This window comes from Petromyzon marinus, chromosome 2, assembly GCF_048934315.1.
Source record: "Petromyzon marinus isolate PM22_M1 ecotype Great Lakes invasive population chromosome 2, UKy_Petmar_22M1.pri1.0, whole genome shotgun sequence".
NCBI lineage: Eukaryota > Metazoa > Chordata > Hyperoartia > Petromyzontiformes > Petromyzontidae > Petromyzon > Petromyzon marinus.
Window position 1 is genome coordinate 235,665 of NC_133668.1, and position 26,836 is coordinate 262,500.

Below are 26,836 nucleotides of genomic sequence, written 5' to 3' on the forward strand. Positions count from 1 at the left end.
CTCACCACACTCACCATGTACTACTACACATTCACCACACAGTGAACACCACCACTCTCACACTCACCACGCACTACTACACATTCACCACACAGTGAACATCACCGCTCTCACACTCACCACACTCACCATGCACTACTACACATTCACCACACAGTGAACACCACCACTCTCACACTCACCACACTCACCATGCACTACTACACATTCACCACACAGTGAACATCACCACTCTCACACATACCACACTCACCATGCACTACTACACATTCACCACACAGTGAACACCACCACTCTCACACTCACCACACTGTGCACTCACCACCATCACCACTCTCACGCGCTGCCTGTGCTGTGGTCTCACAGGACGTTCCGCTGCACCTTTCTCTGCTGCTGCTGCTGCTGTTGTTGCAGGTGGCAGAGTCGAGGACAGAGCAGCTGATTGGAGCTCAACCACACAAACACAGCACAACCACACACTCACACACTCACTCACACACTCACTCACACACTCACACACTCACTCACACACTCACTCACACACTCACTCACTCACACACGGCCATTCACACTGCATACCCGCAGACGATGACGGTGGCAGACAATAACGCTGCTGCCTTGAGGCCTACAGAGGCCAGCCCCGGCGCTCACACTGGCACAGGCTCGGTGATGATGCTGCTGCTGGCTTGCAGGCAACACCGAATGCTCTCAGACACCCGTGGCCCATGGCCGCCTGTGGATGTGAAGAGGCCATCCACTGCCCCAATCAGCTTCTTGTCTCCGGGTTCCTTCTCTTTGTTTCCATGATTCTGTTTAACACGCAGCAGCAGCAGCGGTAGTAGTAGTAGGAGGAGGCTTTCGTGAACAATATTATCCATAAGAGAATTTTGGGTTAGATTGCGTGAATATGTGTCGTTAAACCCCCCACCACCCAACACAGCCAATTAGTAAGGTTTGTCACGTAAACACAACATGCCAATTAGTGACTAGTACAGCAGACGGTTGTGTGTTGAGAGTAAACCCACTACAACAGTTACAACTCGAGTACGGCGTTTCGCCGGTAATGACAACCAGCCTGATGTCTGTGTCAGGTGGTGGCGGGTTTAACGACACATTTACACAATCTAATCCAAAATAATCCTCTATTGTCGATGTCACGATTCCCCTCGTCAATCGCAGTTAATCCGATGGGTGTCGTTAGACCGGGCCTCGTAGCGATCGAGCGAGGTGCCCGGCTGGGATTCTCGTGAACGCAGCGGCTCTGTGAGGACGTCAACACCGGCAAGAGGGACGCGGTCGGGTGGGGCTGGCGACGGGGAACGGTGCAACGAGGGCCGGAGACGGCTCCACTCGCCCGGCGTGCGCGGCGGCCGGCAGGGCCCCGGGTGGAGGAGAGAGGCCTCGTCGTGGGGTGGTGGCCCCTGGGTCCGGGTTGGGGAGGAGTGCCGTGGACGTGGGCACCCGTGGCAAGTCCGGCGCGTGGAGACGGAGCCTGGTGGAGTCGGCATTTAATCTCGTAATCTTTTGCTTTAATTTTAACACTTTACACGATAAAGTATATTCTAGTGCAACCGTTAGGGTTTGGTTACGATGGTCCGAGCGCGATTCCATCCAGCGGAGCGGCCCTGGCTGCCGTTCATGGCGGGGGTTCTCCACTGTAGCTGTGCCGCAGATGCCTACGAGCGAGGCCGCGGATATCAGCGGGGGTGCGGAGACGACCAAGGATTCGTTGTGGAAGAGCCATCGGCTCCAAGGGCCATGAAGCCCTGGAGAGTTGTGATGAGTGCAGCGGCGGCAGCGGCGGCGGAACCATCGGGGCGGCAGACTCCAGAAGGCCGAGAGCCTCTCTGCTCCTAGTCACCTGCCTGCTGTGGTGGCCTCGATTAGCACCATCGCAATCAAACACAAAGTAGAACCTGGGCTCGTGCTCATGAACAGTAGAAGACTGGTGTTAGGTTCTAGTTAAGCGTTAGGGTGAGGTGATACAATTATTAAAAGGCATACTGCATTTTCTTCACGGTGATCATTAACCATTATAAGTCGACGTGATTGTCATGTAAAACCCGCTGCTTGCTAATTGCTCCATTAAACATCTACTGCAACCCTTGCCCGTGTCTGTTGGCAGTGCCTCGTGCTGTGGGTGGTCTCAGTGACCCCGTGGCCTTGTACAGACATTGCTGGGGAATGCGACGGTGCAAGTGACTCGGTAGCTCTTTACAACTACGCACACCGCACAGTGTCTGTGTGTACACTCATCTGGGCGTAGGTGGCGTTACAGTCCCTGTTCTCAACGTCAGCCGTGCGAGGCAGCACACCAACTGGCACAGCAGCAGGTGGCAGCAAAGCTCAGCTGCCATTGTCCACGCCCCGCCCCCTGGAGGCGCAGACCTTGGTGAAGCCGACAATGAGGTCACCGCGTGTTAGAGAGAGACACCGACCACGCCATCGTCATCAAATTCGGCACACGCATGGGGAAACCAGGAGAATCTTGATTTAGAGTTTTCGTGACTGCAGGAATTCATACTCTGGTTCTTTTGGTAAAGTCACTTCAGTGTCAACCAAATGTGAAGTTAACTTGATTGCTAAACTCAACCTCCAGTCAAAAAAGAAGCCAGAGCCACATTAAAATGTTAGATGTTAACAAGATTGTCATCAATCATAACAGCCCAATTTCCGACAGCCTCAAATCAGTACTAGCTAAAGGGTTGAATTTCGCAGTCACCCCTAAACACATCCCAGTGGATGATATCATTGCCCAGGTCGACGTAGCCCTCAGTTTTGGGACACATCCCGGCAGACGTTGCAAGATCTGAAATCGCTGCTATCCTCAAAAACGCTAAGAGACCCATTAGCAACATCAGCAAGGATGAGCGTTTTGAACTCGCTCAATTAAAGAATAGAGATGACACAAGGGCAATGCCACTGTCATCATGGATAAAACCACTTACAACAACAAAACTCAGGACCTTAATGATGGCAGCTATAACAAAATCAATAGAGATCCAACCAACTGCCTAGCCAGGAAACCAACACTATCATCACCAATTCGACTTCTCTAATCGAACCGGCCAAGCAACTCTCTAAAATCTTTGGCTACTAGCAAGGCTGGCACGGCCCGGTTTTATTCATTCGGGTTTTAATCGTTTTTTATATAAAACCAGAGCACCTGGATCCTGCCCAAATCCGGTTTTATTCGGTTTTATTAAAGTTAAGTCGGGATTTCAGTCGCACGCACCCATTAGCGGCGTTCGGGCCAGGGCACGGGCTCAGCCGCCATGCGCGCTCCAGAAGATCGCCATCAAACTGTTCAGCATGGCCACGTCGACCGCTGCGTCTGAGCGAAACTTCTCGACGATGGGATTTATCCATTCCAAGTTGAGGAACAGCCTGGCACCCAACACAGTCGAGAAGCTCGTCTTCATGAAGTCGATCCTCAACGCGTTCTACGACTACCCGACGCCCGATGACGGCGACAACAACACCGAGTCCAGCAGCGAGAGCGACGACGAAGACGACGCGGCGGCGGACGACGACGAGGAGCAGGATTGAAGTGTGCACGAGACGCCGATAATAAAACCAGGTTTTATTCGGTCAAAATCAGGTTTAATTCCATTAAAACCAATAACCCGATTTGTCGGACAAAAAAATCGGGTTTTTCCCACCCTTGGCTGCTAGACCACCCAGATTTTATGGCCTTCCAAAAATACAAAAAAGAAGGTATCCCGCTCTGTCCTATCGTCTCCACCATTAACTCGCCCACCTACAAACTGGCCCAATTTCTGAGACCCTGCTTCCTTTCACGGGCAAGACCACCTCAGCTGTACTTAGCTCACTTGGTTTCTCTAATCAAGGACATCTCACTGTCTCCAGATAATTTGCTTGTGAGTTTCGATGTATCTTCTTTGGTTCTTTCGGTAAAGTCACGTAGAATGAGAATAAAATAATAAATTGATAAAATAAATCAATTTATTATTTTATTCTCATTCTATGTGACTTTACCGAAAGAACCAAAGAAGATGAATCATTGCAGTCACGAAAGCTTTAAATCGAAAGTTTCGATGTAGTCTCACTGTTCACCAAGGTACCTGTAACCTGACACCATTGCAATCATTAAAGACTTGGTCCAACAGGGACTGAATCCAGATGTACCGACTTTGGTAAGGCACTGCCTTACCAGCACTTAACCTGGAATGGTACATTCTACAATCAGGGTACCCCAATGGGTTCTCCCTTATCGCCAGTGGTAGCAAATGTTTTCATGGAGACATCTACCCTATGTCCTTGTGGAAGAGATACGTAGATAATACTTTCGTCATCTGGCCACACGGCCTGCCAAGCACTGAACCAATTTATCAACCACATTAATTCCATACACCCATCTATCAAATTCACCATGGTAGTGCAAAGAAGGGCAAGCTACCATTCCTGGATGTTTTGATCTGATGGCTCGTTGGGACACTGTCTACAGGAAAGCCACCCACACAGATGCCTATCTAAAGCCTGACTGCCACCACCATCCAGCCCAGAAGAATTCCCTCATCAACACACTACACCATAGGGCCCGTTGCATCTCCGACCAGCACCACCTAGCCAGTGAGCTAGAACACGTACACCAAGCTCTCAGGATGAATAGATATTCTGACCGTACAATCCGCAAAGCTGTCTCCCCAGCAATGGGGAGACAACCATCTCAGAATCCAATCAAAACCATCACTTTGCCATACATAGCAGGGGTTACCAAAAATATTTCCACAATCTTAAACAAACACAAGATCCAGGTTAGTTTAAACACAGTACACAAAATCCATGATTTTATCCCATCTGTAAAGGATGTGATTCCTGACATGCAATACCCTGGTGTCTACAAACTAAGTTGTGGCTGCGGCAGCAGTTACATTGGGGAAGCGAAACAACATGTCTCGGACCGTGTTCGCAATCCCAAGGCAGATCTGAAACACGGTAGGACCAATACCTCTGCCATTGCTGATCATTGTTTTAACGCTGTGGGCTCACAAAATGTATTTTTCCAAGACGAAGGTACTCTGCAAACCCACCGGCTTACCTTAAGAGATTTGGTCATGAAGCCATCCAGATATATAAACGCAGACACAGCTTCAACCGAAAAGATGGGTGCAAACTGAGCAATCATTGGAAGGACGTTATTAACCAAGTAAAGTCTTAACTGACTGTGATGTCTCCATCCTACCTCCATGAGGCTCTGCAAGGATGGGTGGTGATCGCGGGTTGTTGAGGACATGGAGTCTGCCTCAGTGGCCCGTGATACCAAATCGCTCTTTAATTCCATTAAAAAAAATAACCTCCAGCACCACACCTATTACCACCGCTCACCTCAACAGACATGCACGCTCGCACACACCACACACACAACGCCGCCACCGCTGCTGCCAGGAACCCGTTCATCAGATGTTCCATCAGCCGCCACGCGATGTTCCGTCTCAGTAGAGTCGCTTCTTCCTCATTACTGTGGCTCGCAACTCAAAATAGACGTCCTGACACAGCAGGAGAGCAGTGGCGGTGATCAGGAGGAATGGGGCAGCGTAGCTGTATCAACGACGCAATGAGATGGCAGCAACACAGCCAGACAGGGCCAGTGGCATTCACCAGTTTGTGAGAAATTTCTGATCATGACCCTTCAGTGTCATTTGTTGTCATTGCCACACTCTGAGACCGACACCAACCCCCTGGCTCGCTGTTCTGGTGAACATTCCACCACCAAATATCCGCAGAGACATTGCACACGCAGTCAAGGAGTCCACACTACCAGTGAGTCCACACTACCAGTGAGTACACAATGCCAGTGAGTCCACACTACCAGTGAGTACACAATGCCAGTGAGTCCACACTACCAGTGAGTCCACACTGCCAGGGAGTCCACGCTACCAGTGAGTACACACTACCAGTGAGTCCACACTGCCAGTGAGTCCACACTGACAGTGAGTCCACACTACCAGTGAGTCCACACTACCAGTGAGTCCACACTACCAGTGAGTCCACACTGCCAGGGAGTCCACACTACCAGTGAGTACACACTGACAGTGAGTACACACTGACAGTGAGTACACACTGACAGTGAGTACACACTACCAGTGAGTCCACACTGACAGGGAGTCCACACGTGGAGCGCTCCAGCGAACGTCCGGGCGACGTCCTGAGACCACGTGGCTGCCAAATTCCCACGCGTTCCACCGTCCCCGCGAATCCGCGCTGCGAATCCGCGCGCATCCATCGCGTGTGGCGCGGGGCGGAGACAGAGAGACAGCGAGAGCCGGGAAAGTCCTCCTGTGGCGGTGCAGTCTCAGTCTGCTCCAGACGCATGCGGCGAAGAGCGGCGGGCATGTGCGCAGTGTCTTGCCGGGTGCGGAATCGAAGTCGTCCAACCACATTTGAAACCGCCGCATTTTCACGAGACTCTTCAACTTTACTGAATATTTATTTGTAACGATGCCTCTGCCGTGACGGCTGCGGTCAATTGGTGAGTCTCTTGACTTAAAGCTTTCGTGACTGCAGGAATTCATATTATTTGGGTCTTTCGGTAAAGTCACGTATGGATGAGTCTCGTTGATCGAGACGCGCACAAGGCAGCCGCGGGCTCACGGCGGGAGGGAGCGCCGCCAACCTCCATCCCACCCCCGCGACTCGCCGTGGCAGAGCAGAGCAAATGTACAGCCCCTTCCGTGACATTCGCCACGAGTCTAAAGTGGCCCGGAGGAAATTTTCTGCTCCTATCAGTATCCAATTCCCCAAATATCTACACGCCCCGTTATGTACCTCGCAGCAGTTCTCACGGTGTCGCGTGGACGCGGAGGGACGGAGACGGGAGACAACCTTGCCTATCGCTGTCTCGTAGCTGCACTCGCTGGCGTCTCACGGACGCTGCCAATGGCTCGAGGAGGCAGGCAGGGAGTCGGTCCCTGCCACCAAGCGGCTGGAGATCAGAAGACCCTTGAACCGTTCCGGGTTCCCCCTTTTTATGCCCTGGGATTTTGGAAAATCCAGGGTTACATTACGTCATCCTGCGCAACCAATCGTGCACCTATCTTTTGATTTTCAAAAGTTTTGCTGCCGTTACCTAGGGCATCACGTTACGCTATCCCCCGGCCCGTTGTCTCCGCGCCCGCATTCCTTACCCCCGACTCAGGCGGTTTACCCTGAAGGGCCGCCCGGCTGCCGAATACCCGCGGTGTGCGCAGGGATTTCCTTCCCACCTCCTCGTCTGTGCTGCTCGCGCAATATTTCACCCTGGCCCCTCCCCAGTGCTGAGCGTCTCATTGCGGTTAGCCCGGTGAGCTTCTGTGCACCCATACAACTTTAAGCCAATTTGGGGGCCGCAATTTGTCCTGGGGGGAGGCAGCCAATATCCTGGCACCGGGAAACCATGGGACGTCCCCTCTAGGGGCCCTTTGGATGAAAACCCGCGGTGCCAGGCGATCCCCTGCTGGGACACTACGTGTGTGAGCGTCGTGTGTGTGTGCGGTGTGTGTGTGCGGTGTGTGTGTGCGGCGTGTGTGTGCGTGGTGCGTGTGTGTGCGTGGTGTGTGTGCGGCGTGTGTGTGCGGTGTGTGTGCGGCGTGTGTGCGGTGTGTGCGGTGTGTGTGTGCGGCGTGTGTGTGCGTGGTGTGTGTGTGCGGTGTGTGTGCGGCGTGTGTGCGGTGTGTGCGGTGTGCGTGCGTGGTGTGTGTGCGGTGTGTGTGCGGCGTGTGTGTGCGGTGTGTACGTGGTGTGTGTGTGCGTGGTGTGTTCGGTGTGTGTGCGTGGTGTGTGTGCGGTGTGTTTGTGTGCGTGGTGTGTTCGGTGTGTGTGCGGCGTGTGTGCGGCGTGTGTGCGGTGTGTGGTGTGTGTGCGGTGTGTGTGCAGCGTGTGTGCGGTGTGTGTGTGTGTGTGCGCGGCGTGTGTGCGTGGTGTGTGTGTGTGCGTGGTGTGTGTGTGTGCGGTGTGTGTGCGGCGTGTGTGCGTTCAGGGCGGGGTTAGGGGGGGGGGATTGCGGCGCTTGCGGAGTGGCTCCCCGGTCGTGGCACCACACGTGCAGAGGAATGTGCAGCCCGCACACAAGCCATGCCTGCACCCACAGAAGCCATGCCTGCACCCACACAAGCCATGCCTGCACCCACACAAGCCATGCCTGCACCCACACAAGCCATGCCTGCACCCGCTCCGAGTGTCGCTCAGCGATTCCCCCAACTGTGTCCACTCTGGTGCACGACCACCACGAAATCCCACACAGGCTGGGTTCTAGCATCACAGGCTGGGTTCTAACATCACAGGCTGGGTTCTAGCATCACAGGCTGGGTTCTAACATCACAGGCTGGGTTCTAACATCACAGGCTGGGTTCTAACACCACAGGCTGGGTTCTAACATCACAGGCTCGGTTCTAACATCACAGGCTGGGTTCTAACATCACAGGCTGGGTTCTAACATCACAGGCTGGGTTCTAACACCACAGGCTGGGTTCTAACATCACCGGCTGGGTTCTAACATCACAGGCTGGGTTCTAACATCACAGGCTGGGTTCTAACACCACAGGCTGGGTTCTAACATCACAGGCTGGGTTCTAACACCACAGGCTGGGTTCTAACATGACAGGCTGGGTTCTAACACCACAGGCTGGGTTCTAACATCACAGGCTGGGTTCTAACATCACAGGCTGGGTTCTAACACCACAGGCTGGGTTCTAACATCACAGGCTGGGTTCTAACATCACAGGCTGGGTTCTAACACCACAGGCTGGGTTCTAACATCACAGGCTGGGTTCTAACACCACAGGCTGGGTTCTAACATCACAGGCTGGGTTCTAACATCACAGGCTGGGTTCTAACACCACAGGCTGGGTTCTAACATCACAGGCTGGGTTCTAACATCACAGGCTGGGTTCTAACACCACAGGCTGGGTTCTAACATCACAGGCTGGGTTCTAACATCACAGGCTGGGTTCTAACACCACAGGCTGGGTTCTAACATCACAGGCTGGGTTCTAACATCACAGGCTGGGTTCTAACACCACAGGCTGGGTTCTAACATCACAGGCTGGGTTCTAACATCACAGGCTGGGTTCTAACACCACAGGCTGGGTTCTAACACCACAGGCTGGGTTCTAACATCACAGGCTGGGTTCTAACATCACAGGCTGGGTTCTAACACCACAGGCTGGGTTCTAACATCACAGGCTGGGTTCTAACATCACAGGCTGGGTTCTAACACCACAGGCTGGGTTCTAACATCACAGGCTGGGTTCTAACATCACAGGCTGGGTTCTAACACCACAGGCTGGGTTCTAACATCACAGGCTGGGTTCTAACACCACAGGCTGGGTTCTAACATCACAGGCTGGGTTCTAACATCACAGGCTGGGTTCTAACATCACAGGCTGGGTTCTAACATCACAGGCTGGGTTCTAACACCACAGGCTGGGTTCTAACATCACAGGCTGGGTTCTAACACCACAGGCTGGGTTCTAACATCACAGGCTGGGTTCTAACATCACAGGCTGGGTTCTAACACCACAGGCTGGGTTCTAACATCACAGGCTGGGTTCTAACACCACAGGCTGGGTTCTAACATCACAGGCTGGGTTCTAACATCACAGGCTGGGTTCTAACATCACAGGCTGGGTTCTAACACCACAGGCTGGGTTCTAACATCACAGGCTGGGTTCTAACACCACAGGCTGGGTTCTAACATCACAGGCTGGGTTCTAACATCACAGGCTGGGTTCTAACATCACAGGCTGGGTTCTAACATCACAGGCTGGGTTCTAACATCACAGGCTGGGTTCTAACACCACAGGCTGGGTTCTAACATCACAGGCTGGGTTCTAACATCACAGGCTGGGTTCTAACATCACAGGCTGGGTTCTAACACCACAGGCTGGGTTCTAACATCACAGGCTGGGTTCTAACATCACAGGCTCGGTTCTAACATCACAGGCTGGGTTCTAACATCACAGGCTGGGTTCTAACATCACAGGCTGGGTTCTAACATCACAGGCTGGGTTCTAACACCACAGGCTGGGTTCTAACATCACAGGCTGGGTTCTAACATCACAGGCTGGGTTCTAACATCACAGGCTGGGTTCTAACATCACAGGCTGGGTTCTAACATCACAGGCTGGGTTCTAACATCACAGGCTGGGTTCTAACATCACAGGCTGGGTTCTAACATCACAGGCTGGGTTCTAACATCACAGGCTGGGTTCTAACATCACAGGCTGGGTTCTAACATCACAGGCTGGGTTCTAACATCACAGGCTGGGTTCTAACACCACAGGCTGGGTTCTAACATCACAGGCTGGGTTCTAACATCACAGGCTGGGTTCTAACATCACAGGCTGGGTTCTAACACCACAGGCTGGGTTCTAACATCACAGGCTGGGTTCTAACATCACAGGCTCGGTTCTAACATCACAGGCTGGGTTCTAACATCACAGGCTGGGTTCTAACATCACAGGCTGGGTTCTAACATCACAGGCTGGGTTCTAACACCACAGGCTGGGTTCTAACATCACAGGCTGGGTTCTAACATCACAGGCTGGGTTCTAACATCACAGGCTGGGTTCTAACATCACAGGCTGGGTTCTAACATCACAGGCTGGGTTCTAACATCACAGGCTGGGTTCTAACATCACAGGCTGGGTTCTAACACCACAGGCTGGGTTCTAACATCACAGGCTGGGTTCTAACACCACAGGCTGGGTTCTAACATCACAGGCTGGGTTCTAACATCACAGGCTGGGTTCTAACATCACAGGCTGGGTTCTAACATCACAGGCTGGGTTCTAACACCACAGGCTGGGTTCTAACACCACAGGCTGGGTTCTAACATCACAGGCTGGGTTCTAACATCACAGGCTGGGTTCTAACATCACAGGCTGGGTTCTAACATCACAGGCTGGGTTCTAACATCACAGGCTGGGTTCTAACATCACAGGCTGGGTTCTAACATCACAGGCTGGGTTCTAACATCACAGGCTGGGTTCTAACATCACAGGCTGGGTTCTAACATCACAGGCTGGGTTCTAACATCACAGGCTGGGTTCTAACACCACAGGCTGGGTTCTAACATCACAGGCTGGGTTCTAACATCACAGGCTGGGTTCTAACATCACAGGCTGGGTTCTAACACCACAGGCTGGGTTCTAACATCACAGGCTGGGTTCTAACATCACAGGCTCGGTTCTAACATCACAGGCTGGGTTCTAACATCACAGGCTGGGTTCTAACATCACAGGCTGGGTTCTAACATCACAGGCTGGGTTCTAACACCACAGGCTGGGTTCTAACATCACAGGCTGGGTTCTAACATCACAGGCTGGGTTCTAACATCACAGGCTGGGTTCTAACATCACAGGCTGGGTTCTAACATCACAGGCTGGGTTCTAACATCACAGGCTGGGTTCTAACATCACAGGCTGGGTTCTAACATCACAGGCTGGGTTCTAACACCACAGGCTGGGTTCTAACATCACAGGCTGGGTTCTAACATCACAGGCTGGGTTCTAACACCACAGGCTGGGTTCTAACATCACAGGCTGGGTTCTAACATCACAGGCTGGGTTCTAACACCACAGGCTGGGTTCTAACACCACAGGCTGGGTTCTAACATCACAGGCTGGGTTCTAACATCACAGGCTGGGTTCTAACATCACAGGCTGGGTTCTAACATCACAGGCTGGGTTCTAACATCACAGGCTGGGTTCTAACATCACAGGCTGGGTTCTAACACCACAGGCTGGGTTCTAACACCACAGGCTGGGTTCTAACATCACAGGCTGGGTTCTAACATCACAGGCTGGGTTCTAACATCACAGGCTGGGTTCTAACACCACAGGCTGGGTTCTAACATCACAGGCTGGGTTCTAACATCACAGTGTGTTCGGTACGCGATGGTGGAGCAGCACACAGCGCGTGGATACGTGACGCGTCAATGAGTTTTAATTGTCTTAGGCATCAGGCCCAGGTACATATCCGCTGCATCTAAAAGACGGCAATGACTCATTATAATCAGCGTAACGTAGACGGTAAACATTGTGAATTGAATTATTTTTAAGGACAATATAAAAACACCATGGCTTTCTGTTTGTGTGTAAATCTCACGACCACAATCTTGGACTAGCAATGTTCACATGAATACTTAACAAGAGATGGCATCATTAACATGAATACTTAACAAGTGATGGCATCATTAACATGAATACTTAACAAGCGATGGCATCATTAACATGAATACTTAACAAGTGATGGCATCATTAAGCTTAATTAAACGTGATACTTCACCATTATCCTGAATATAATGACAATGCTCAGCTGCGTGAAATGTTACGTAAACAATTTTCTCGGCGAGGCTAAAAGGAACTGGTTGCCGCAATTTGTCAGCAACTGCAGCACGCGAACTACTGTCAGGTGCACACACAAGAGACAGAGATGCCCGTACAGCCTTTCACAGACTGCTGCTGCTGCGGCTGGGGCAATGCTGTTAGCGAGCACCTATTAAAGGCGGAATGGCACGCAAGGAGGTGGTGAGCCCAGCACCGCTGCCGGCCACCTTTGTCTCCCCAGTGCTGATGTTTACACACCGCGCCGGGTTTACGTTTAAAGTCGAGTCCACCTAGGGGAGGCCCAGGACCGGTTAAAATTGTCACCACCGTTGTCGGTCGTGAGCGAGAATCGTACTCGAGTCGCCGGGATCGTAGCGCAGCGCGCTAACCACTGCGCCACCGCTCCCCACGAGCGCACACATTCACATGCGCGCTCACACGCTCGTGCACGTGCTCACGCACTCGCTCACACTCACGTGGACGCGCGTTCACACTCACGTGGACGCTCACACTCACGTGGACACTCACACTCACTCACATGGACACGCGTTCACACTCACGTGGACGCTCACACTCACATGGACACACACTCACACACACTTCCACGCGCTCAGACTTCCAAGGGAAGACACGGTTCAAAGGTCAGGTCGTTGGGCTCAGCCGGTCCGATGAAGGAGGGCAACGGAGATGGCAGCACGTGGTGCCCCCCCCGTGAGCGAGCGAGCCTCATTCTCGTCACGTGCCGCACCAATCGCTCTCAAGCTGCTTTTGAGCGTCCGCCGCGAGGCGGTGCCGGTGGGACGCCGACGGAGTAACGCGCCGCCGCCGCCGCCGCCGGCGGTCGCCCGCGTCCCAGCAGCAGCAGCAGCAGGCGCAGTCGTCGTCGTCACGACTTTGGGTCCGAGGCTCGAGCGGGGCTCGGCAAGGCGAGGCTGCGATTCCGATACCGCCGGGGTGCGGTCGATGGGATGTGTACAACCCGACAACCACAACAACCGCAACAACCACAACAACAACCACAACCACCACAACAACCACAACAACCGCAACAACAACAACCACAACGTGCGTTGCCGATGTGCAAGCGAGGGCCTCTCCGGCTCCTGCTGCCGCTGTGGCCTAGAAGCTGAGGCTGAGGGCGATGCTGTCCTCGAAGAGGGCGATGAGGAACATGATGGCGAAGCCGAGGAGGAGGCCGGCGTTCTGCAGCAAGAAGCGGCCGAGGCCCTTGGGCCCGCGGCCGTCGGCGCGAAGCTCCGGGAGCTGCGGGCGGCGGAAACGAGAGGGGGGGGGGGGTAGCAGCGGTGGCAGCGTCAGGGCAGCTTTACCCAATAGAACCAAAGAGTATGGATCCTAGCAGTCACGAACGCTTTAAATCTAGAATTGATAACCTCTATGGGGAGGGCTTTCACCTATCTGTTAGAGCTTTTAACAGACAACGGGATAAGAAGTCGCAACTCATCGAGACGCTGCTTCTCACACAACTTAAAGGTCGTGATCTAAGCGTGGCTTCTTCCACTCCAGCGCTGTCCTCCAGACAGTCTCGTCCCTTAACCTGATGAAGGCCGCTTGTGTTGTGGCCGAAACGTCGTGATTTTTTGTTATTTTATTTTCACCTACGTGACTTTACCCAATAGAACCAAAGAGTATGGATCCTAGCAGTCACGAAAGCTTTAAATCTAGAATCAATGCGCATTCATTGTACAAGAAAACGCGCCATTCCGCTCAGCGTCGCGAGATCCGAAAACCTGGATCAGAGCGGACGACTTCCCAGGCAGAGGGGGGAGCGGCACGGGGGGGGAGCGGCACGGGGGGGGGGGAGCGGCACGAGGGGGGAGCGGCACGCGGGGGGAGCGGCACGGGGGGGGGAGCGGCACGGGGGGGGAGCGGCACGGGGGGGGAGCGGCACGGGGGGGGGAGCGGCACGCGGGGGGGGGAGCGGCACGGGGGGGGAGCGACACGCGCTTCACTCTCGGGGGCCCTCCGAGCGACCATTGCCGCTTGTCATTGACGGCTGCGCTCAGAATCGATTTGTAACGTAAACTCCAAAAGGTGCTCGTTGCACATCCCGCCAATCGCACCAAACCCCACCACGTGACATCGTCTCGCCGCGCTTCGCCAAGGAGGCGAGCGGTGCGAGCGGCGTCGACCGGGCCGCCCAGAGGCAGAGCGAGCGGCGCTCTGTGGGCAAGCGCCGATCCTGCGGCCAGCCTTGCCGCTCGCCCGCCAGCCGCACGGATGTGGAATGTCCACGGCGGCCTCGCGGGCTTCCTCCGTACCCCGGGGGCGAGGGGGCCACGAGATTAGCCGCGCGAGCGTCCCGCGGCTCAGCGATTCGCCGATCCGCTCCGTCTCTCTCGTCTGCGCGTTCCCCGTAGCGTTTGTACTTTACTCACCAGTTCCGGATTTTCCTCACCCGGATCCAACGCCGCGCAGGTCAACGCGGGTCTACGTGGGTCAATGTGGGTCAACGTGGGTCAATGTGGGTCAACGTGGGTCAACGTGGGTCAACGTGGGTCAACGTGGGTCAACGTGGGTCAACGTGGGTCAACGTGGGTCAACGTGGGTCAACGTGGGTCAATGTGGGTCAATGTGGGTCAACGTGGGTCAACGTGGGTCTACGTGGGTCTACGTGGGTCAATGTGGGTCAACGTGGGTCAACGTGGGTCAACGTGGGTCTACGTGGGTCAACGTGGGTCAACGTGGGTCAACGTGGGTCAACGTGGGTCTACGTGGGTCAACGTGGGTCAACGTGGGTCAACGTGGGTCAACGTGGGTCTACGTGGGTCAACGTGGGTCAACGTGGGTCTACGTGGGTCAACGTGGGTCAACGTGGGTCAACGTGGGTCAACGTGGGTCTACGTGGGTCAACGTGGGTCAACGTGGGTCAACGTGGGTCAACGTGGGTCAACGTGGGTCAACGTGGGTCTACGTGGGTCAACGTGGGTCAACGTGGGTCAACGTGGGTCAACGTGGGTCAACGTGGGTCAACGTGGGTCAACGTGGGTCAACGTGGGTCTACGTGGGTCAACGTGGGTCAACGTGGGTCTACGTGGGTCAACGTGGGTCAACACGGGACACGGGAGCGCCGGGAGCGCCGGGAGCGGGGCGCGGGATTGGCGTTGTGTCCACGCGTCGCAGGCGGCCGTCATGAAGCGTCGGGAGAGGTGAGGCCCCCCCCACTCACCCCCCCCCACTCACCCCCCCCACTCACCCCCCCCCACTCACCCCCCCCACTCACCCCCCCCACTCACCCCCCCCACTCACCCCCCCCACTCACCCCCCCCACTCACCCCCCCCCACTCACCCCCCCCCACTCACTCCCCCCCACTAACCCCCCCACTCACCCCCCCAGCCCTCCTGCTGCGAGCTCTCCTTCATCGACGTTTCCATCACCGTGGCGGCGTTGCCATGGAAACTCGTCCGTGTGGACGCGCCGTGGCGCGGCGTGCACAGTCGAGGGGAAAACAAAAACAACAAAAACAACAACAACAACAACAACCACGCCACAAAATAAATAACGAGAGGGGGGCGAGGTGGGGGGGGGGGGCGAGGTAGAGGGGGCGAGGAGGGGGGGGCGAGGGGGGGGGCGAGGAGGGAGGGGCGAGGAGGGGGGGGCGAGGTGGAGGGGGGGGCGAGGTGGAGGGGGGAGTGAGGTGGAGGGGGGGGCGAGGGGGGGGCGAGGTGGAGGGGGGGGCGAGGGGGGGGCGAGGTGGAGGGGGGGGCGAGGGGGGGGGCGAGGAGGGGGGGGGCGAGGTGGAGGAGGGGAGGGGCGAGGGGCGAGGGGGGGGCGAGGTGGAGGGGCGAGGGGGGGCGAGGGGGGGCGGCGTTCTGCGCGTCGAGGAATCGGCCGACCCACAGCAGGCTGGCGGTGGCGGCGCTGTGCCCACGTGTCCCAGAGACGCCACGGGGCAGCGGCTGCCCGACGTCGTGTCGACGGTCACAGGGTCACAGGGTCACACGGTCACAGGGTCACAGGGTCACACAGTCACAGGGTCACACGGTCACAGGGTCACACGGTCACAGGGTCACAGGGTCACACGGTCACAGAGTCACAGGGTCACACGGTCACAGGGTCACACGGTCACAGGGTCACAGGGTCACACGGTCACAGGGTCACAGGGTCACACGGTCACAGGGTCACAGGGTCACACGGTCACAGGGTCACAGGGTCACACGGTCACAGGGTCACAGGGTCACAGGGTCACACGGTCACACGGTCACAGGGTCACAGGGTCACACGGTCACAGGGTCACAGGGTCACACGGTCACAGGGTCACAGGGTCACACGGTCACAGGGTCACACGGTCACAGGGTCACACAGTCACAGGGTCACAGGGTCACACGGTCACAGGGTCACACGGTCACAGGGTCACACAGTCACAGGGTCATCCACCTCGCTAGAGGCGGCGTCCACCTCGCTAGAGGCGTCGTCCACCTCGCTAGAGGCGTCGTCCACCTCGCTAGAGGCGTCGTCCGCCTTGCTCCAGTGACCCTCGTCAGGGATGCAGCAGCCCCCGTCCCGTTCGGGCTGCTGGAATGCAGCTCCCAGCTCTGGTGCAGTGCACAGCAGAGCTGCTGCTGCTGGTGGTGCTGCTACTACTACTGGTGGTGCTGTTACTACTACTGGTGGTGCTGCTGCTACTACTACTGGTGCTGCTACTACTACTGGTGGTGCTGCTACTACTGGTGGTGCTGTTACTACTACTACTGGTGGTGCTGCTACTACTACTGGTGGTGCTGCTACTACTACTGGTGCTGCTACTACTACTGCTGGTGCTACTGCTGCTGCTGGTGCTACTGCTGGTGCTACTGCTGCTGCTACTGCTGGTGCTACTGCTGCTGCTGGTGGTGCTGCTGCTACTACTGGTGGTGGTGCTGCTGCTGCTACTACTGCTGGTGCTACTGCTGGTGCTGCTGGTGCTACTGCTGCTGGTGGTGCTGCTGCTACTGCTGGTGGTGCTGCTGCTACTGCTGGTGCTACTGCTGCTGCTACTGCTGGTGCTGCTATTGCTGCTGGTGCTACTGCTGCTGCTGGTGCTACTGCTGGTGCTACTGCTGCTGCTGGTGCTACTGCTGGTGCTACTACTACTGCTGCTGCTACTGCTGCTACTACTGCTACTGCTGCTACTGCTGCTACTGCTGCTACTGCTGCTGCTACTGCTGCTGCTGCTACTGCTGCTACTACTGCTACTGCTGCTACTGCTGCTACTGCTGCTGCTACTGCTACTGCTGCTACTGCTGCTACTGCTGCTACTACTGCTACTGCTGCTACTGCTGCTGCTACTGCTGCTGCTGCTGGTGCTACTGCTGGGGGGGGGTGCTCTGGCTTCGCACTGTAGACACAAGCACACCGTGCTACGAAGGGCGGGCGGACGGGAGGGATGGAGGCGTGCGAGTGTGACGCTTCAAGGGAAGAGTGACACAGGAGCGCCAACGCCGCCCCAACGACAGCCGGCAGCTACAGGCGGCGACACGCAGCCCGCGTGTGTGCGGGAATGTGTGTGCGTGTGAGAATGTGTGTGCATGCACATCCGTGCGTGTGTATGTGAGAGTGTGTGTGAGAGCGTGTGTGTGTGAGAGTGGCGAATGGCGGTTGTTGTTGTTGGTCCGGCAAAACAACCCCCTACCTCCTCGCGGTGCCGGACGGGCAACTCTGTCGTGGACAGCGCTGTGGGGGGAGTTCCAATTTTGATTGGCTCCTCCCCTCATGGCATATGTGTCCACCACAGGGGCTAAACGGGGGCTCTGGACGGGTGCGAGGGGCTGGTAACCCCTCCACCTTCAATTAATTACCACAAAACCACGAATTAAACTGAAATATGTAACAACTAAGCTTGTGCCGGAGGCCCCGGGGGGCCAGGCGTCTATGACGTCTCCTGGCCAAACCCCAATTGGCGGAGCCAGGAGATTGAATACCTACCCTCTGGGCTACTCCAGAAACAACGAAAAGCCACTACGGGTGGCCACGTGGAATGTTCGAACGCTCACTGCAGAGGAGAGGCTGCCACTCCTCTGTCGGGAGCTGGACCGGTACCGCCTGGATCTATGCGGCATTCAGGAGGTCCGGTGGACCGGCTCTGGCTCCTGCCACTATGAGGGGTGGACAGTCCTCTACTCGGGGCAGCAGACTGCCAAACAACAGGGTGTGGGTCTTCTTTTGAACAAAAGAATGAAGGGGGCGTGGGAGCGTGGCGGTGAGGTGTGGGAAGCTGTAAGCCCCAGGCTACTTTGGGCTCGCCTTCCCATCAACCGGAGGCGAGGAATGGTGGTCGTGGTTACTTATGCCCCCACCGAAGATGAACATCCGTGGAGGGATGCAGGCAAAGCCGATGAGTCAGATGCCTTCTATGACCTCCTGTCACAGGTGCTGGCTAAAGTGGCCCCTCGGGATAGAGTCATCATGTTGGGTGACTTCAATGCCCGAGTTGGTCATGATACTGGCACCTGGTCTGGAGTGATTGGAGGGCATGGGCCAGATCAGCTCAATAACAACGGTAGGAGGCTGCTAGATTTTTGTGCAGCCCATGGGCTTGTAATTACCAACACGCTGTTCCGGCATCGGCGCATCCACACAACATCATGGATGCATGCCGGGTCCAAGCAAGAACATCTGCTGGACTACATAGTGACGGACCAGCGAATGCGAGCCCATGTCCTTGACACCAGGACCTACCGTGGAGCTGATCTGTCCTCTGACCATCGACTAGTCATCTGTAAGATGCGCCTGCCATTCTTCCACTCCGGTGGTGGGTGTACACCCAGGACCCCATTCCAACCTAAAGTGGCCTGGTCTCAGTTATCTGATGAAAGTTGCAAGCGAGAATTTCATCATCGCTTGCGGCTGGGATTGGCATCGTCCCCGACTCCTCCTGATGTCGAGGGTAAATGGGCGAGGTTTAGGACTGTGACTCATGCAGCTGCAATGGCTGCTTTGGGTACGCGGTCCAGACCTCCCCAGACACCCTGGATGACAGAGGAGTTGTTCAGGATGGTTGAGAAAAAGCGACAGGCCCACTGTCATCGGCTACAGAATCCCACGTCAGAGAATGAGGAGGCTTACCGCAGCCTTCGCTCGGAGGTTCGGAGAGGTGTGAGGTGCTGCAAGGATGGGTGGTGGTCGCGGGTTGCTGAGGAGATGGAGTCTGCCTCAGTGGCCCGTGATCACAAATCTCTATTTAACTCCATCAAAAAAGTAACCTGCAGCGCCACACCTATTACCATCATTAGGGGAAAAAACGGTGACCCAATTTCCGACCCCCAGGAACAGGTTCGCAGATTTGCTGAGCATTTCTGTGAGGTCCTGGGGGAGGGAAAATCCCTCAGCCAGGAAAACATCGTGGCACAAAGTGAGGATGACCCTGCTGAGGCTGCGGTGCCTCAAATATTGGATGAAGTCACCCCCTGTGAGTGGCTGGCTGAGGTGCCATCTGCTGAGGAAGTATTGAAGGCGATCCGGAGTCTGAGACCAGGAAAGGCAGCGGGCAGAGATGATCTCCCAAGCAAAATGCTGAGGGAGGGTGGCGTTTGTGCACAGACGGCCCTATATGACATCATAACAACAGTCTGGACCACTGGACGGGTTCCGCAGGATTGGAAGGATGCCCTGGTGGTCCCCCTTTTTAAGAAGGGGGACCGCACAGACTGTAACAACTACAGGGGCATCTCACTCCTCAGTGTGCCGGGAAAGGTCCTGGCAAGGATTATTCAGCATCGCCTTGCCAGGCACGCTGAGGAGAGGCTTGCGGAGCCCCAATGCGGTTTCAGGAAAGGGCGGTCCTGCACAGATGCCATATTTTCTGTCCGTCTGCTACAGCAGAGGTGTAGGGAATTCCAACAAGACCTACATCTCTGCTTTATTGACCTGGTCAAGGCCTATGATACCATCAGTAGGCCTGGGCTCTGGGTCGTTCTTCGTGCTTTTGGAGTACCTGACCCTCTGCTCACGATCATTAAGGACCTTCATGATGGTGAGCGGGCCCGGGTAAAACTACGTGGCCGGGAGTCAGAGCCATTCCCTGTACACCTTGGGGTGCGACAGGGATGTCCTCTGGCTCCCACATTATTTAACATCTATTTTGACCACGTGGTTCGTGAAGCCTTCAATAGCTGTACCGGGGGAATCTCCATATGGTACAGATATAATGGGAGGCTAATCGATGCCCGGGTGCGGTCAAGGGATGGCTCCCTATTGCTCAACCACGTTATGTATGCTGATGACTTGGTAATAGCTGCTCAGTCAGAGGAGGAGTTGGAGACGCTGCTGCTGAGACTGGAGCGTGCCACTAAGAGGTGGGGCCTTACCATCAGCCCCACCAAAACTAAGCACCTGCCTGGGTATTTTGTACCATCGGACACTCCACCCCCACAACTCCCAATCGGTGATGGGGCAGTTGTGGAGAGAGTGGAGAGTTTCCCATACCTGGGCAGTGTGCTTATGACTGGCTCCAGTTTAACAGCAGAGGTCTCACTCCGAATCAGTCGAGCGGCAATATCTTTTCATCGGTTGCGTAACGCTGTGTGGAAGCTACCTGGTCTGTCGCTCCGCACTAAGCTTCAGGTCTTCTCGGCCACGGTCATTCCCTCCCTTCTCTACGCTTGCGAAACGTGGACCCCCCTAATGGAACATCTTCGCCGGTTAGAAACATTTAGGCTGGCCTGCCTACGATCCATCCTGGGTTTAACCAGACTGGATTGTGTGAGGAGCTCACACATCCTTGAAAGATCTGGGCAGGGTCCCATCGGTGAGCTCCTCCGGCAGGCAAGGCTGCGATGGCTGAGTCATGTAGCCCGCATGCCCAGCCACCGCATGCCGAAACAGCTTTTGTTTGGCCGGATTGAGGGGGCTAAGCGGGCGCGGCACGGGCTAGAGAAGAGATGGAGTGATGTGGTACAGGAGGACGTGGAGCTGAGTGGACTTGCCGATGACTGGTACCAGCGGTGTCAAGATCGGCCTCTGTGGAGGAGGCTCGTGAAGGATGCTACTGGGCAGTTGGAGGCAGTCGCCCTCCAACAACAACGGAGGGCGGAGGAGCGACGCTCACAACAGCGAGCGGAGCGCTGGGTGGCTAAAGCACAGCAGGTTGGCACAGTAGGGGGCACAGGTGGTGCATCAGCCAGTCATCTCAGTCAGTCGACCCGTGGCACCTGGGTCTGCCCCGTGACCTCCTGCCAGCGGGCGTTCGACACTTCACGTGGCCTCAGGGTGCACATAGCCTGGCACAAGCGTCGTGGTGACGTCACCGCCACTTAGTGGCGAATGGCAGTTGTTGTTGTTGTTGTGTGTGAGAGCGTGTGAGCGTGTGTGTGTGAGAGCATGTGTGTGTGCGTGTGTGTGAGAAAACGCGTGTGTATGTGAGAGTGTGTGTGTGTGTGAGAGCGTCAGTGGCCCATGATCATAAAACTCTATTTGACTCCATCAAAAAAGTAACCTGCAGCGCCACACCTATTACCATCATTAGGGGAAAAAACGGTGATCCAATCTCCGACCCCCAGGAACTGGTTCGCAGATTTGCTGAGCATTTCTGTGAGGTCCTGGGGGAGGGAAAATCCCTCAGCCAGGAAAACATCGTGGCACAAAGTGAGGATGACCCTGCTGAGGCTGCGGTCCCTCAAATATTGGAAGAAGTCACCCCCTGTGAGTGGCTGGCTGAGGTGCCATCTGCTGAGGAGGTATTGAAGGCGATCCAGAGTCTGAGACCAGGAAAGGCAGCGGGCAGAGATGATCTCCCAAGTGAAATGCTGAGGGAGGGTGGCGTTTGTGCACAGACTGCCCTATATGACATCATAACAACAGTTTGAGCACTGGACGGGTTCCGCAGGATTGGAAGGAATGCCCTGGTGGTCCCCCTTTTTAAGAAGGGATACCGCACAGACTGTAACAACTACAGGGGCATCTCACTCCTCAGTGTGCCGGGAAAGGTCCTGGCAAGGATTATTCAGCATCGCCTTGCCAGGCACGCTGAGGAGAGGCTTGCGGAGCCCCAATGCGGTTTCAGGAATGGGCGGTCCTGCACAGATGCCATATTTTCTGTCCGTCTGCTACAGCAGAGGTGTAGGGAATTCCAACAAGACCAACATCTCTGCTTTATTGACCTGGTCAAGGCCTATGATACCATCAGTAGGCCTGGGCTCTGGGTCGTTCTTCGTGCTTTTGGAGTACCTGACCCTCTGCTCACGATTATTAAGGACCTTCATGATGGTGAGCGGGCCCGGGTAAAACTACGTGGCCGGGAGTCAGAGCCATTCCCTGTACACCTTGGGGTGCGACAGGGATGTCCTCTGGCTCCCACATTATTTAACATCTATTTTGACCACGTAGTTCGTAAAGCCTTCAATAGCTGTACCGGGGGAATCTCCATATGGTACAGATATAATGGGAGGCTAATCGATGCCCGGGTGCGGTCAAGGGATGGCTCCCTATTGCTCAACCACGTTATGTATGCTGATGATTTGGTAATAGCTGCTCAGTCAGAGGAGGAGTTGGAGACGCTGCTGCTGAGACTGGAGCGTGCCACTAAGAGGTGGAGCCTTACCATCAGCCCCACCAAAACTAAGCACCTGCCTGGGTATTTTGTACCATCGGACACTCCACTCCCACAACTCCCAATCGGTGATGGGGCAGTTGTGGAGAGAGTGGAGAGTTTCCCATACCTAGGCAGTGTGCTTATAACTGGCTCCAGTTTAACAGCAGAGGTCTCACTCCGAATCAGTCGAGCGGCAATATCTTTTCATCGGTTGCGTAACGCTGTGTGGAAGCTACCTGGTCTGTGGCTCCGCACTAAGCTTCAGGTCTTCTCGGCCACGGTCATTCCCTCCCTTCTCTACGCTTGCGAAACGTGGACCCCCTTAATGGAATATCTTTGCCGGTTAGAAACATTTAGGCTGGCCTGCCTACGATCCATCCTGGGTTTAACCAGACTGGATTGTGTGAGGAGCTCACAAATCCTTGAAAGATCTGGGCAGGGTCCCATCGGTGAGCTCCTCCGGCAGGCAAGGCTGCGATGGCTGGGTCATGTAGCCCGCATGCCCAGCCACCGCATGCCAAAACAGCTTTTGTTTGGCCGGATTGAAGGGGCTAAGCGGGCGCGGCACGGGCTAGAGAAGAGATGGAGTGATGTGGTGCAGGAGGACGTGGAGCTGAGTGGACTTGCCGATGACTGGTACCAGCGGTGTCAAGATCGGCCTCTGTGGAGGAGGCTCGTGAAGGATGCTACTGGGCAGTTGGAGGCAGTCGCCCTCCAACAACAACGGAGGACGGAGGAACGACGCTCAGAACAACGAGCGGAGCGCCGGGTGGCTAAAGCACAGCAGGTTGGCACAGTAGGGGGCACAGGTGGTGCATCAGCCAGTCATCTCAGTCAGTCGACCCGTGGCACCTGGGTCTGCCCCGTGACCTCCTGCCAGCGGGCGTTCGACACTTCACGTGGCCTCAGGGTGCACATAGCCTGGCACAAGCGTCGTGGTGACGTCACCGCCACTTAGTGGCGAATGGCGGTCGTTGTGTGCGCGTGTGTAAGAGAGCGTGTGTGTGAGATAACGCGTGTGTGTGCGAGAGCGTGTGTGTATGAGAGTGTGTACGTGCGGGGAGCGGGAGCGTAGCGGTTAGCACACCGCGCTACGAACCCCGATAACCAGGTTCGATTCCTGCCCACAGCCTACATCGGTGACGAATATCTGAACCGGGCCTCCCCTAGGTCCGGCAAAACAACCCCCCACCTCCTTGTGGTGCCGGACGGGCAACGCTGTCGTGGGCAGTGCTGTGGGGGGATTGACCTTTCACCTCATGGCATTTGTAACCCCTCCACCTTCAATTAATTACCACTAAACCATGACCACAAAATTTAATAAATAAGCTTTGCCGGAGGCCCCGGGGGGACAGGCATCTATGACGTCTCCTGGCCAAACTCCATTTGGTGGAGCCAGGAGACTGAATCCTTACCCTCGGGGCTCCTCCCGAAACAACAAAAAACCACTATGTGTGGCCACGTGGAATGTTTGAACGCTCACTGCGGAAGAGAGGCTGCCACTCCTCTGTCGGGAGCTGGACCGGTATCGCCTGGATCTCTGTGGTATTCAGGAGGTCTGGTGGACCGGCTCTGGCGCCTGCCACCATGAGGGGTGGACAGTCCTCTACTCGGGGCAGGAGACTGGCACACAACAGGGTGTGGAGCTTCTTCTGAATAAAAGAATGAAGGGGGCGTGGGAGCGTGGCGGTGAGGTGTGGGAAGCTGTAAGCCCCAGGCTACTTTCGGCTTGCCTTCCCATCACCTGGAGGCGAGGAGTGGTGGTCGTGGTTACTTATGCCCCCATCAAAGACGACGATCCGTGGAGGGATGCAGGCAAGGCCGATGAGTCAGATGCCTTCTATGACCTCCTGTCACAGGTGCTGGCTAAAGTGGCCCCTCGGGATAGAGTCATCTTGTTGGGTGACTTCAATGGCCGAGATGGTCATGATGCTGGCACTTGGTCTGGAGTAATTGGAAGGCATGGGCCAGATCGGCTCAATAACAACGGCAGGAGGCTGCTAGATTTTTTGGGCATCGACGCATCCACACCACATCATGGATGCATGCCAGGTCCAAGCAAGAACATTTACATAGTGACAGAACAGCGGATGCGGGCCCATGTCCTTGATACCAGAACCTACCGTGAAGCTGATCTGCTCACTGACCATCGACTAGTAATCTGTAAGATGCACCTGCCATTCTTCCACTCCGGTGGTGGGTGTACACCCAGGACCCCATTCAAATCTAAGGTGGCCTGGTCTCAGCCAGTTGATGAAAGTTGCAAGCGAGAATTTCATCATCACTTGCAGCTGGGGTTGGCATCGTCCCCCACTCCTCCTGATGTCGAGGGCAAATGAGCGAGGTTTAGGACTGTGGCTCATGCAGCTGCAATGGCTGTTGGGTCCATGGTCCAGACCTCCCAAGAGACCCTGGCTGACAGAGGAGGTGTTCAAGCTGGCTGAGAAAATGCAACAGGCCCACTCTCATTGGCTACAGCATCCAACGTCGGAGAATGAGGAGGCTTACCGCAGCCTTCGCTCGGAGGTTCGGAGAGCCATAAGGCGCTGCAAGGATGAGTGGTGGTCACGGGTTGCTGAGGAGATAGAGTCTGCCTCAGTGGCCCGCGATTAAAAATCGCTCTTTAATTCCATCAAAAAAGTAACCTGCAGCGCCACACCTATTACCATCATGAGGGGAAAGAACGGTGATCCAATCTCTGACCCCCAGGAATAGGTTTGCAGATTTTCTGAGCATTTCTGTGAGGTACTGGGGGAGGGGAAATCCCTCAGCCAGGAAAACATCGTGGCACAAAGTGAGGATGACCCTGCTGAGGCTGGGGTGTCTCAAATATTGGAGGAGGAAGTCACCATCTGTGAGTGGCTGGCTGAGGTGCCATCTGTTGTGGAAATACTGAAGGCGATCCAGAGTCTGAAACTAGGAAAGGCACGGGGCAGAGATGATCTCCCAAGCGAAATGCTGAGGGAGGGTTGCGTTCGTGCACAGACTGCCCTACATGACATCATAACAACAGTCTGGACCACTGGACAGGTTCCACAGGATTGGAAGGATGCCCTGGTGGTCCCCCTCTTTAAAAAGGGGGACCGCACAGACTAACAACTTACAGGGGCATCTCACTCCTCAGTGTACCGGGAAAGGTCCTGGCAAGGATTATTCAACATCGCCGTGCTAGGCACGCTGAGTTGAGGCTTGCGGAGCCCCAATGCGGTTTCAGGAAAAAGCGGTCCTGCACAGATGCCATATTTTCTGTCCATCTGCTACAGCAGAGGTGTAGGGAATTCCAACAAGAGCTACATCTCTGCTTTATTGACCTAGTCAAGGTCTATGATACCATCAGTAGGCCTGGGCTCTGGGTTGTTCTTCGTGCTTTCGGAGTCCCTGACCCTCTGCTCACGATCATTAAGGACCTTCATGATGGTGAGCGGGCCCGGGTAAAACTACGTGGCCGGGAGTCAGAGCCATTCCCTGTATACCTTGGGGTGCGACAGGGATGTCCTCTGGCTCCCACATTATTTAACATCTATTTTGACCACGTAGTTCATGAAGCCTTTAATAGCTGTACCAGAGGAATTTCCATTTGGTACAGATACAATGGGAGGCTGATCGATGCCCGGGTGTGGTCAAGGGATGGCTCCCTGTTGATCAACCAAGTTAGGTATGCCGATCATCTGGTAATTGCTGCTCACTCAGAGGATGAGTTGGAGGAGCTGCTGCTGAAACTGGAGCGTGCCACTGAGAGGTGGGGCAAATACCATCAGCCCCACCAAAACTAAGCACCTGCCTCGGTATTTTGTACCATCGGACACTCCACTCCCACAACTCCCAATCGGTGATGGGGCAGTTGTGGAGAGAGTGGAGAGTTTCCCATACCTAGGCAGTGTGCTTATAACTGGCTCCAGTTTAACAGCAGAGGTCTCACTCCGAATCAGTCGAGCGGCAATATCTTTTCATCGGTTGCGTAACGCTGTGTGGAAGCTACCT

The 26,836-nt window shown here is 55.3% G+C and overlaps 2 protein-coding genes across 3 annotated transcripts in view; one reads left to right on the top strand and one right to left on the bottom strand.

The window, feature by feature from the left end:
- Positions 1–2,107, top strand: part of LOC116950727 (uncharacterized) — an 85,633-nt gene extending 83,526 nt beyond the window's left edge. Inside the window, exon 15 of the mRNA XM_076068680.1 lies at positions 415–2,107. The gene's annotated coding sequence lies outside the window, so the exon portion shown is untranslated. The remainder of the gene's footprint in view (positions 1–414) is intronic.
- A 9,817-nt stretch (positions 2,108–11,924) lies between these two features.
- LOC116950710 (zinc transporter ZIP5-like) overlaps positions 11,925–26,836 on the bottom strand; it is a 44,999-nt gene continuing 30,087 nt past the window's right edge. For both annotated transcript variants that reach the window (XM_032968704.2, XM_076068670.1), the window contains exon 11: positions 11,925–13,592. In XM_032968704.2, coding sequence (XP_032824595.1) covers positions 13,449–13,592 — 144 coding nt within the window. In that variant the 3' untranslated portion in view covers positions 11,925–13,448. The remainder of the gene's footprint in view (positions 13,593–26,836) is intronic.